Source organism: Carassius gibelio, chromosome B23, assembly GCF_023724105.1.
Source record: "Carassius gibelio isolate Cgi1373 ecotype wild population from Czech Republic chromosome B23, carGib1.2-hapl.c, whole genome shotgun sequence".
Lineage (NCBI taxonomy): Eukaryota > Metazoa > Chordata > Actinopteri > Cypriniformes > Cyprinidae > Carassius > Carassius gibelio.
The window spans coordinates 8,362,913-8,376,810 of record NC_068418.1 but is presented as its reverse complement, the minus strand read 5'-3'; the positions used below and the strand labels follow the sequence as shown (position 1 = coordinate 8,376,810).

The window sequence follows — 13,898 nt, the reverse complement described above, 5'->3', positions numbered from 1 at the left end:
TTTGGTTGCCAGGACAAGACAACCCTGCACAGATTACCTAAAGAGAAACAGCATTAAGGGACCAGTGGATGGAGTTTATTTCTACAGAGCATCAACGGAGTTGTGCAAGTGTTTTTGTTTGTTCCCTGCATTTCGAAGATGCTTGTTTTACAAACAAGGCCCAGTTTGACGCCGGATTTGTGTATCGTTTATTTCTTAAGGATAATGCAATCCCAACGAAAAAGGGTCACGATCGTGTGTTGGAACCGCAGGCGGTGAGTAAAACTGCTTCAAATATCTCTGCCTCCTTGTTAGTGCGTCCCCTCCCATGCCGGAGACCCGGGTTCGAGCCCCGCTCGGAGCGAGTCGTTGCTGCTGCTGCTCTCGTTCAGTTTCAGCCTCTGCATCTGATTCTGGATCATAAATAAACGGCTGAATCTGACTGTTAGCCATGGTTTGTTTTGGATGATGGTTTTTTCTTCACGATAATGTCACAGCTTCCAAACGCTCTCAACTCAAAAGCCTATTCGCTCTTGATTCTTTAGCTCCGCCCACACGTCACGCCTCCAGCCGGTCGTGTTTTTCCGGGAAAAATCAGTACAGACTATCTTTCTCTTATGAATATAATAAAACTAAAGACTTTTTGGAGTTATGAAGGATGCAGTACTACTCTAAAGGTACTCAAGATTAACAGGAGATTGAGTGAAAACTAGCATTTCACCCCCCCCCCCCCCCTTTAATATAGTCAAAGTATGAGAAAACAAGAAAATCCCACACACTATCATCAACTTTGGATAAAAGTGTCTGCTGAATGCATATTATTTAATTTTTCCAGTCTGAACAAATTAATATTTTTAATTACACTAACATTCAGCAGTTTGTGTATTTTTTGGCATGGAGGCTCTGCTGTGGCGTTATTGAAGCCCAGGTTTCTCTGATAGCAGCCTTCAGCTCCTCTGTATTGTTTGTCAGATGTTACTTATCTTCTCTTCACAATAACCCATACCATAGATCCTCTGTGAGGCTCAGGCCAGGTGAGCTGGCTGGCCAATCAAGCACAGTAATATCATGGTCATCAAACCACTTGGAAGTGGTTTTGGCACTGCATGTGGACAGGTACTAAAGTCCTGCTGAAGAATTAAATCAGACAAATATGTTTCACTTTTAGAAAGGAAATTTGATAAACTCTTTGTACAGTATGTAAAATAAAATTTTAATCATTGGGAAAGTAACTGCATTAAGTGCTTTCAATACAGACAACTCAACATGTTGTCTTTTCTCAGATTAAATTTACTTTCATCTGAAAAGAGGACTGTGGACCACTGAGCAACAGTCCTGTTCTTTTTCTCCTTACCCCAGGTGAGATGCTTCAGACGTTATTCTCTGGTTCAGGAGTGTCTTGGATCTATGAATGTGACAGCTTTAGCTCTTTTCCTGAAGATGTCTTAGTGTGGTTACTCTTGATGTGCTGACTTCAGCTTCAGTCCACTCCTTGTGAAACTCTCCCAAGTTCTTGAATCAACTTTTCCTGACAATCTTCCCAAGGCTGTTGTCATCACTGTTGCTTGTGCACCTTTTCCTACCACACTTTTTCCTTCCAGTCAACTTTCTATGAATATATTTTGATACAGCACTCTGTGAACAGCAGCCCTTTCAGCAATGAACTTCTGTGGCTGACCCTCCTTGTAGAAGGTGTTGATGATCGTCTTCTGGACAACCGTGAAGTCAGTATTCTTTCCTATAATTGTGATTGCATGTTCTAAACTAGAGGTACCCTGTATTTACACTCAAAATTAATCAAACAAATCAAGCTCAAAATTGAATATTCAATTTTTTTGAGATAATGAATTTTAAATTTTCCTAAACTTTAAGTCGTAACCATCAGAATAATATAAAAAATTATATATATATATAATTAAAATATTTCAGTCTGTGTGCAATGAATCTAGATTAACAGAAAGTTCTTTTTTTTTCTTCTTTTTAAATTACAAAAAATAAAGACCTTTTCCATGATATTCTCATTTTTTGGTCTTAACAGTCTTAAACAAATCCTAAACAAGTAATAATATTATTTTATCAAAAAATCATGATAAAGTATTATACAGACTGTTTAGACAGAATTGTAAAAGTGAAATTTTTGAAGAGCTAAAATTAAATTGCTTCCAAATCACCCACAACAAGTTTAATCCTCCGTTTTGCCAAGACCTGGATTACAACACCAAATCTCCCAACTAAATAAAACGCATTCATTCCAAACTAAGCATTAAGCTCGGCAGAAAGTCTTTCCCTGCTGAGAAAAAAGCCTTTGAAGCATGTGGTGAAAACAAGCTGTCAGCGGTACAGATCTACCGTATTCTGCCGTGTGTTTGTGGGACAGAAATAAACAGACCATACGTCATATAGAGCCCAACTCATCTCCTCAAATCTTTACAGAAAGATGCCCACACATACAGCTAGCATACAGCTTATTTATAAATATTTGCTGCTCAAGAAACTTTTTATTATCATTGCCAATGTTGAAAATGGTTGTTTTTTCTTTATCTTTCAGGTTTATTTAATCAATAAAAGAACTGAATTTATTTGAAATGTGAATGTTTACTGTTAGTTCTGATTTATTAATGATTCTTTGCTAAATTCTTTCAAAAAAAAAAAAAAAAAAATCGTACTGATCTTAAGCCTATTAATGGTAATGCATGCAACATATTTATCTATATAAATATATTTATAATGATAAGCTAAGAGGTGATTAAAGGTATAATCAGAATGAAGACTACAGTATATAGTTATATCAAATGTCAAATGAGATAAATGACTCATGTCTTGGAAAATTACAAAGACACCACTGAGCGCTTATGTGATGTTTCATCCACACCACTAGATGTCAGTAAAGGTTCAAGGAGACTGCATACGCACAAAACAACATAAAAATAAATGAAAAATACATAAATAAATGCACATTTAAATAAAATATTCTGCAATCAGCCTTTAAGCGGATTCCAAAATGAACAACATCTGCTAATGTCAGGTGACGGTACTTGAATATAGGTATGTGAAACTGTACTTTGCATTTTAAAGATACATACCTTTGGTAAATTATTTAGCTGTGAAACACTCATGAGTTTTGGAGGTGCTTTTTACCAGCACATAAATTTCATTTTGAGCTTTAAGCAATGCATTATATTGCAGTTCTCCAAAAGCATTAGCCTGTTGAGCAGTCTAACAGATTTTAGTTCTGTGAATTATATTTTTGTCTTGTATTTTGTGTTCGACCAGTGTTAAATTTGGACCCTGGCAAACAGTATGAGGTGCAAATGGGGTCACTTAGTTTGCTCTGTTTACTGTACATAAATATTGCATTGGTTTTGTGTGTGAATGTAGGAGGCAGGTGTCATGTCATCCATGTCATCAGGTTCATGAATAACAGCAGAAAGCACTGACAGCTTTTTCTCATCGCCTGCGTCTCCTGCTCACAGCTCTGTTTCTTTCACCGAAGTACCTTGTCACATTTCATGTGTTCATTCAACACTGTTCCAGTCTTTACTGTGACCAGCGGACATTGTTTCTCTTACCTCTTAGCGTTTGGGCTAGTGTTACCTATACTTCAGTGATCACTCCTAGGGCTTTTGTCAGATCGCTACAGGAGAAGAAGCTATTATGACTGGAGATAAAACAAGTCACATCATAAAACGAGTCGATCTTTGTGTAGTCTTTGTTCTCGAAGAGAGGTAATACTGTTCTCTACTCATTTTAACTCACGTTTGACTCATTGTAAAATCTAAATTTGACTTTAAAGCTAATTTCTTAGCATTGAGGCTATGCTAATTCTGCTTCCATAAGATCCTACTCTTTAGATACTGTACATCCAAAGGTTTATTTTACACTACAAAAAAAAAAAGGGAGAGAGAGAGAGAGATGGCCTGTCCTTAGAATTGCCTTTATACCCTTACAGTGCAGTATTTGAAGGGGGCAGACATTATCAAGTGCACTCAAGAATGAGTGTATAACTGATGTACACTATAAACGTCTTAAGAGCTATACCCTGTTAGCATCTCACCGAATAAATTCTGCATGGACACACGTTTTATTCACATATTAGTGGTGTAGTGGGTGATTAAACAGCAAAGTAACAACGTGAGAGGAGAAGGGAAGCATGGCTATGATCTGTCTGTGATGAAAGAGAAAAAGAGGAGCTGCTCATGTTACAGTGAAAGTCAAGCCTGTTATTGCCGGTAATGAGGGCATCTTATGTAACAGTGAATGAGGAAGAGCGGTTTTCAGAGAGACCTGACCGCCAGATAACTTCTCCACACACTTTCTGACTACAGTATCAGCCGTCTAATGTAAAACACCGCTGTGATTAAATACATGAATGCAGGTTGCAGGAAAAATGCTAAGTCACCATTTTAAAGCCATTTTTTCAGCTTCTTTATCCACATTGTTCATTCTAAACGCTACTTTATAAGATTAGGACAGTCTTGCCACAATTACAGTTTTTTAGATAGTGTGTAAATCCTTGATTAGTCATTTGAGATAACACACTCCAACTAGATAATGCCAATATCTTTTAATTGAACTTCTTTTCACATTGTTCATTTTAATAGGTTTAAGTTCGTGTTTAGGACAGACACAAAGTAAAGGGACATGTCATGTGTAATAAAAGAATGAAATTACTGCTTCAGCTAATAAATGCGAGTCTTTAATAACTAGTGTATTGAAAAGTTTTGAAGTGACTACACCAGCAGTCTGTGATTCATTTCACTGGGATGTGCATTTTAGGTCAAACACTGCAATAATTACACAATGTATCATTTCAATACATACAGTACACAGGTATTACCACAGTAAATGGCTTTATGTTACTTATTTACAGTACAGTCGTAAATTTACAACCAACTATGATCAGTTGTCAGGCTAAGCACATGATATTCAAGTTCCTGAAGATTCCTTATTAATATTTTCAAAGGCTTTAAATATTCTCATTAGATTCTAATTATAGAACAAAAGGGATTCAATGTACAATTCATTCTTTAGCACACAACTAACGCTCATGTTCAGAACCATTATTATAGAGGCAAAATGTGTAAATAAATGATAGGTTAACAATGACAGTTTTAATATCTTCCTGCCCCTATTAAAAGAACAATAACACACTACCTTTCCATACTAAAATGATATTTATATAAGTATAAAATAGCAGCAGTTATTACATCTATTACATGTGTTTATATCCAGTATGTCTTGGGAAACAGCTCACCAAGATTCACAAGATTTTGCAAAACAACTTATATAACACAGTGAGACCTTGTCTCATAGCTCCCTGATTCTATTTCCAACAAAATGTTGTATCGTCTCACTTATTAAGCAAAACGTTTCAAAAATGAATGTCTTTATCACTTTTTATGGTGTTTTCTCAAATAAAATTCTTAATTTCTCTAAACTTTCCTTAGGTAAATGTTGAATCTGAGAAAGTGATCATTTTTGAAAATATATTTCATTCGAATCAAAAGACAACATTCACCAATAATAATAAGGAAATCAATTCCACTCGATATTAAACCCGTAAGACAGCATGCCTGCAACAACAGGTTCAGCCCATTTGAGTAAAAGGCACGGTATAGAAATGAATATGGACTGTAAGTGGAAAACTCTGGATGCATTTCTCCTCTTCATTGGCTGAGCTTCCTCTAAAGTGCCACAACAAACCATAATGATTATCATTTCAAATGCAAAACGAAAAAAAAAGTATGAAATACACAACTTAATTTGGAATTGCATTAGAAAGCGCATACTTAGAGTCAATGGTGTAAAAGATCAATGTTAAAGGTGCCATTTTGCAGGTTACTCATAATGGTAGTATGCTGGTGGAAGTCCCCCAAACACACTTGATGACAGTGCACTTGTCATTTAATTTTCAGAGTGACTCTGTAATTTGTAATTACACATATTACACCGGATGTGGTAGGTTTATGAGATTATGAGATGGTTTAGGTTGAATTATAATTTAATAAAAGGATTATGGGACACAGATGGAAATCTAACATGAAATTTAAATTCTGCTTATGGTTTCAGAGAAACTGTTCTCACATTCGTATCATTTAAATTAGGTAACATTTATAATAATCTGATCCCAAGAACTGAAAACAAATCTAGCAAACACTGGAGCACTATAACATTATTGGCTGAATCTCAAAAAACCTGTGGAGAACTTATCAAGGTCATATTTCACAAAATAGCAAAAACTACAGAAATGTATTGTTTTAGAGAAACAATGCCTATCTTAGCACCATCAATATTTATATTAAATTCTTTGCATTACATTTCTTCCTCATTTGCATTAATGTAATGAAGAAAAAACTTCTTATTGCCAAAGAAATAATCATTTAATTATATAAATTGTGAAGCATTTATTAATTCATCTTCTAAGTACTTGCTGTAAAGCATTTAACTGATAAAGATAAATAAGATACTCTATTACATTAATCAGAATCTGATGAAAATAGCGATTGAGAATAATGACAATTACAAAATCAAGTTAAAACATCCAGATGCATTACCTTTATGATAACTGGAATGAGAAGGTGTCTCTTTGTAATGATAAAACCCGCAGTGATACTAAAATAGACTATTTTCTTTATGCAACATATAACCCTGATAGCACATGTACATCATGGTGATATCTGAAAGACATTTTTTAGAGTGCTTGCCCATCTGCAATACGTCTATAGGACGTCTCCTATAATATGTCAAATAAGATGTCTTTAAGATTTACAATGTATGTAAAACTTTCAGAAGTTCATACTCAACAGATGCATTCCAGATGAAGACATCTTGCAGTATGCTATCTTGGTCTCTTGATTTTGTGGTGAAATATGACCTGAACATGTTTAATGAGATTCACACTCATGATAGTTTCGAGAGGGGTTTTAATACTTGGATTTATCAGTCTGCCAGTTCCCATTTGCCTTGTTCAGAGAGGAACTACTTCCATGCTTTGTAATGTTCCCTGACTTTAAAGCTTGTTCAGTTGACTCTGCTATGGGCTGCTTTTCCTCCTGCTCTGTCTCTCTATGGTAAAAGTAATTGAAATTGGAGACGATTACAGGCACAGGCAGGGCAATGGTCAACACCCCAGCAATGGCACACAGAGTGCCCACAATCTTACCGCCTAATGTAATAGGACACATGTCTCCATATCCCACAGTGGTCATGGTGACCACAGCCCACCAGAATCCATCAGGGATGCTAACAAACTGGGTGTTAGGATCGTCCACCTCAGCGAAATAGATGGCGCTGGAGAAGAGTATGACGCCGATGAAGAGGAAGAAGATGAGCAGGCCAAGTTCCCTCATGCTGGCCTTGAGTGTCTGGCCCAGGATCTGCAGCCCTTTGGAGTGTCTGGAGAGCTTAAAGATCCTGAAGACGCGCACCAGTCTAATGATTCGCAGGATGGCCAGGGACATATTCTGCCCCGTGTTGGACTTATTGGTGGTGGTCACGATCTCAGTTATCAAAGTGACGAAATAGGGAATAATGGAGACTATGTCAATCATGTTCATGATGTTGTTGAAGAATTCCCGCTTGCTGGGACAAACCAGGAAACGCACGCAGAGCTCAAAGAAGAACCAGATGATGCAAGCAGTCTCAAGAATGAAGAAGGGGTCGGAGAAGGTGCTGCTGATGGTTTTGGGAGAGGCACTTGGAGGAGGAGCACCTGAGGGATGCGTCTCGTTGAAGGAAACACCCGCAGTTGGGAAAATCTCTAGGTCCTCACGGAATTCTGGGAGAGTCTCCATGCAGAATATGATGATGGAGATGACGATGACGAAGACGGAAACGAGTGCGACCCCTCGGGCTGCATTTGAGCTCTCGGGATACTCAAAGAGCAGCCAGAACTGCCTGTAAAACTCATTGGATGGCAATGGGATCTCCACGTCTTTGATAAAGCCTTCCTCCTCGCGGAACTGGTCCATGGCTTCCTGCCCTAACTCGTAGAAGATGATCTCATCCGCGAAGACATCTAAAGGTACGTTTGCAGGTCGGCGGACCTTCCCCCCCGACTGATAGTAGTACAGGATCCCATCAAAGCTCGGACGATTGCGGTCAAAGAAATACTCATTTCTCATGGGGTCAAAATAGCCCATTCTTTTCATTGGGTCGCCCAGAAGGGTGTCTGGGAACTGGTCGAGGGTCCTCAGGCGGGTTTCAAAGCAAAGACCCGCAATGTTAATGATGACCTTTTGATCGCCGTCATCGAGAGGTCGCTTATCAACAAACATGTCCTCGTATTCTTTGGCCAGTTTACTGAAGATCGTCTCACTTTGCGTTCCTTCACTGTTCAGGAGTAATTTCCAGTTGGAAATCAGACTAGCACAGCTGGCACGCCCTCTCCTCGTGTGAGGAGGTAGGACAGGTGATTGTGGTTTGTCCAGATTTTGTGGTGTCCTCTCTTTATATGGTGACACTTTTGCAGAATTGCAGTAAGTGCTGCCAGGCCCAAACTCTGGCATTTCTACTGTCAAAGCCGTCATCTCGTTGGGATAGTTTGGGTCATTGAAATTGTCCACACCATTAGTACTCTCCATACCCTCGAAGTCAACTAGTGCCACCTCTATCCTTCCAGTCCGGACAGTCATGTGGCTCCAGATATCACACAACCACTGAATTTAGCCTTCACTATGACAATCCCACTGGTTTAGTCCTTCAAATTGATATTTATCATTTATTTTTTTGAGGTGGAGGTCAGCACAATGAGGAGGAATCCAAGGTTATGCTACCTGTAAAACAAGGAAGAAGAGTAAGACTAATACAAGTTTTTGACTAATAAAACTTCAGTAAATGGTGTTAAAGAAGCACACTGTTTCTTGGTTACTGGTCTGGATGAAACACTGAGGAGAGCAGCTGGCGAAGGTGACATATTTTGGGAGGTGTCAACATCACAACACTTCCAAAAATGTCAGTCATCTCTGGGTTATTTTTGTTTTCGCCGTGATTTGCTTTTACACTTTAAATGTTGAAGTACTTGAATATTTCATATGTCTATAACAGTCCATGAAGAAAATATTAAACATCCTCTTTTAGACTGACATGTTATCTCTTGTTTACAAAAATATATTATGAAATTGAATGGTCCCACTTTATGTTAGGTGGCCTTACTTACATCAAAATAAGTACAATGTACTTATATAAATATATATATATATATATATATATATATATATATATATATATATATATATATATATATATATATATATATATACTGTACATGCATATGTTTGTATTTATATATACAAAATAACGGGATGGGTTGACACTATAATTACATAAATTAATAACGGATGTAATTACATGCAGTTGTTTTTTTAAATATAAGTGCAATGTAAAACGTAACCATAAATGCATTGTATCAAATGATTAATTTATATGTAAGTCCATAGTAGTTAAGGCCACCTAATATAAAGTGGCACCAATTGAATATAATATCATGCAGGTGAACCTCATATGTAATATTTTACCTACCCTTATTAATAGTTAGTAAGGTATTTGTTACGTTTAGGGATGGGGTGAAATTAGGGATCTAGAATATGGTCATGCAGAATAATGCTTCAATATGTGCTTTATGTGTACTAATAAACAGCCAATATGCTGGTAATATGCATCACTATAATAGATAATAGTTAGAATTGGTCCCTAAACTAAAGTGTTACCAGAGGGCTTAATTTTCATTAAAGTATGTTCCTCGAAAATTTCAACAACATCATAAACAAGCTTTATGTAACAAATTATTCATTTTTTGCCCCCTTTTGATTTTGGTGTAAACTGCGACCTTGACATCCATTCACATGGACACCAAAATGCTTTAAAGTATTAACTGAAACACTTTTACAAAGCTTAATTGCTTTCCCATTTTCCCTTGCTGTCACAAACTCAAGTTTCGAACATTTGAACTGACATTTGGACGGGTTCCCTGTGATACTTAATGTGACACAGACGTTTCCAGTATCTATTGTGACACACCTCTGACACAACAGTCAGCCGGACATCACCTCAGCTAAAGAGCAACCCCTGTCAAACACTTGACACCAGAGTCCTGGCCTGTGAGGCAGTGTGGGAGAATAAGAGAGCTGTTGAAAGAGAAGTCGAGAGATAGCAGCAGAGGGAAGGAAGCAGAGAGAGAAAGAGAAACTGCTGGCCCAGTAAAGGCCAAGACAGTGGGGAAAACAATCGCCCCTCATCTAATTCACTTACTATTCCACTGACCTGCATTGGGTTCAGAGGAAATGTTGCAGTGCTATCAGCCAAGCTGTACTACAAGTCATTAGCAACAGCGCTTTGTAGAGCCAAAAAGTAAAAAAGAGAAAGAAAATCCCTCTGCTTTTAAACCTGAAAACCTAAAACACTTTAATGCCACTTCAAATAAATACAAAGACAGCATATTAGCTAAATCTAAAGTGAAGCCTAAACTATAACTATTACTCAAATTAACTTATTACATGCAAGTAACCATAAGCCAAACCCCAGTCCTATATAGTAAGTACATGTAGTTAATATTACTCAATACTTAAATGTATAATTACACTGTAACAAGAACAGTTTAAAAATAAAGTGGAAACCAAAAGAAGTATATAGAAATATCCTTTATACTAGTATATTATATAAAACCACTTTACTACAAAAATGTGCTAAAAACAATGTAAAAGTAAAAGTAGATTTAACAAGTTCATTTTTCAGCTACAAATAAAATCATTTTATTTCTTGCATGTAGAGGTACTGTATTATAGATTTCTAAATGTGCTATATTTCCAGGCTAAATCTCAAAAAGGAACGTGGTTGAGAGGCACGGACAGATGTTTAATTAAAGATGCCAAAAATGAGTCATCCTGCTCAGCTGCCACTGACCAGAAAACAGAGAACGTGCGTCACGGAGAGAGAGAGAGAGAGAGAGAGAGAGAGAGAGAGAGAGAGAGAGAGAGAGAGAGAGAGAGAGACTCTCTTTATAAAAGAGAAATAAATAACAACAACAGGTGAAGAAACACTAATATCAGAAAAAAACAGAAAAAAAAACAAGCATTTATAGAATAAAGTCTATAATAAATGTTGTTAAGAAAAGCGATTGATGGATGCTGATCAGTGCTTGTCGAGCTGGGAAATGACATTGACAGGGATCTCACAAGATCAGAGATTTTCAAGGTCACTCAACCTCACTGCTGCTGGTTGATCAAATCAAGTCTTAATACAATAAAATATTCAACAATCAGCTATTCTGGTTATATTTTACTTTATGATTTATCTTTCTGTTTGGATTTTTCACATGAAGGCCATGCAAGTAAATTCAAATAAATATGAGCGCATTCAAGTTTATTTGATAATTTTAGTATTTTCATACTATGTGATTTATCTCTACTTACTTTACATTATATATAAGCTATATAAAATGTGCTGAAACTATTGTGTTTGTGCACACACACACACACACCTTAAGCAATTAATACATACAGTACATACATATATACATAAGTTCTTTAGGTTAAATATTGCATAACACTTTATTATCATAGTCCATTTCAGTCAATTTACTAAATTTGCAACTACATGTCAACTAATTCTCATTAGATCATTGGCAGAATGTCTACCGAATAACACTTTATTTTGACATTCTAACAGTGCAAGTATTCTAATGAGTTAGTTGACATGTAGTTGCAAATGAATACAAATTACTTAACTTGTAGTTGCAAAGTTATTTATAGTTGGTAGATTGTTTAAAGTGGACTACTGAAGTAGTGCAATCATAAATAAATCTAAACAATAATCTGTCAAATTAATAATGCACATTTCAACATTCACAATTAAAGAGCATATTAAAAGCAGCATTTACACTTATAAAACACTGAAACTACAGATAATTCTGCAAATAACTATTTTTAATAAACATTTGTCACTACCTCTGAAAACACGCACAACTGGATGTCTGAACAGATGTTGCCTAATACACACACACACACACACACACATACAGGCCTACCTCTCGTGAGAGAGGGGTCTCCTGTCGGCTGTTGTTTCTGCCTGTTGCTTGTTCTACATTTGGGATCAGAGTGGCTTAATCTATTAAAGTCAGCATTGGGTAACCTTATGCTGGTGAGAAATTAGAGCTGCCGCTACGCAAACAACTACGCATACACACACGCAAGCACACAAACATCAAACATTCAGACACATACAAAAAAACTCAAAAAAATAAATAAAAAACATCACAAATAGTAGACAGAGAAGACTTTGCCATCACTCAACAGTAAAACAAAGTCTGATCTCGAGGTTTATAAAAGGTCCATATGAGCAGTGCTGTAACCAATCTCCCCTCAGCAGCTCACCTTCTCACCCTCAACAGAGAGACGTCTCATCGCTCTTGTATTGTATATTCATCCCGACATGTCGACACGCCTAACCGGTGGCAGCCCAGACACATCTGAGCTTAGATGTACTGACTAGGGCCTTACTGTATCTACCATCTGTACACACCTGAGTGATTGCTTATATACCACATCAATCCTGAGAGCACTTATTTACAGATCACTACACCTAAGCAGCTCACCGATTCATCCTCCACACTAACAGACATCAGCTCCATCATCAGCCGACAGCTGGCCGTCACTGAGATGACAGAGGAATACTTAAGGCATTGATTTCTGACTTGGATCAGATTACACATACTCTATCTATCTATCTATCTATCTATCTATCTATCTATCTATCTATCTATCTATCTATCTATCTATCTATCTATCTATCTATCTGTCTATCTGTCTGTCTGTCTGTCTGTCTGTCTGTCTGTATCTGTCTATCTATCTATCTATCTATCTATCTATCTATCTATCTATCTATCTATCTGTCTGTCTGTCTGTTGTCTGTATCTGTGTCTATCTATATATCTATCTATCTATCTATCTGTCTGTCTGTCTGTTGTCTGTATCTGTGTCTATCTATCTCTCTATCTGTCTGTCTGTCTGTCTGTATCTGTCTATCTATCTATCTATCTATCTATCTATCTATCTATCTATCTATCTATCTATCTATCTATCTATCTATCTATCTATCTATCTATCTATCTATCTATCTATCTATCTATCATTGTCTGTCTGTCTGTATATCTAAGCATTTACCTAGCAACTGGCTAGCAACCAACCAGAATATCATATCAACCATCTAGGGACTCCCTCAAAACATAAAACAGATTAGCAACTATCTAGTACACCCAAACCCGTCAAAACTGTCTAGCAAGCAGAATGCACACTGAAGTGCCTAAGCATTCAAATTACACACTGCAATGTCTATATTACACTCAGACATATTCATTTTCAAGTAATTTTATGCACCTTTACTTTCATAAGAAAATACAGTGACAATAAGAACATCTACACGTCTATGACAATAATACATATTCTTATGTAAAAGCACCCTGCTGTAACTATTCATGTCTGGTCTGTTCTTGTTACTGTAAGACATGGTTAGTTATACACTGACCTGCACAGCTGTAATGTGACTTGATTAATGACTTGTGGGCTGCAGTCCAAACACTGCATGCTCTCATTCATTTCTCTCTCTGGCAATTAAAGCAAACAGACTTCTTTTACACTTTTAAAACCAGCTTATTTACAGTTTTTCTAAGTCGCTTTGGTGCATTTCTTAGATCAGAAATGAAATTCACAAAACTACTTGTACAACCTCCACATCATCTAGTCACATGTGCACATCATAAAAGCAGTTTCTTATGAGGTGCCGTGTAGGATTTAAATCAAACTTCACTTATGAATACATGCATAAAACGTGCATATACACCTATAAATTACTCACATATACATACATACTACTGGATGTTCAAAAATAAATATATGAAATACACGTGCACACTAATATGAAATTGA

General features: G+C 36.8%; 1 protein-coding gene across 1 annotated transcript; it reads right to left on the bottom strand.

The window, feature by feature from the left end:
- Window positions 1-6,885: 6,885 nt before the first annotated feature.
- Window positions 6,886-8,737, bottom strand: kcna10a (potassium voltage-gated channel, shaker-related subfamily, member 10a). Its single transcript, XM_052594042.1, has one exon. It carries the CDS (start codon window positions 8,610-8,612, stop codon window positions 6,903-6,905), a length of 1,710 nt encoding a protein of 569 aa, XP_052450002.1. The 5' UTR covers window positions 8,613-8,737; the 3' UTR covers window positions 6,886-6,902.
- Window positions 8,738-13,898: the final 5,161 nt, after the last annotated feature.

Excerpts from the sequence above, each read along its gene's own strand:
- kcna10a (XM_052594042.1), bottom strand. The coding sequence starts at position 8,612 with ATGACTGTCCGGACTGGAAGGATAGAGGTGGCACTAGTTGACTTCGAG.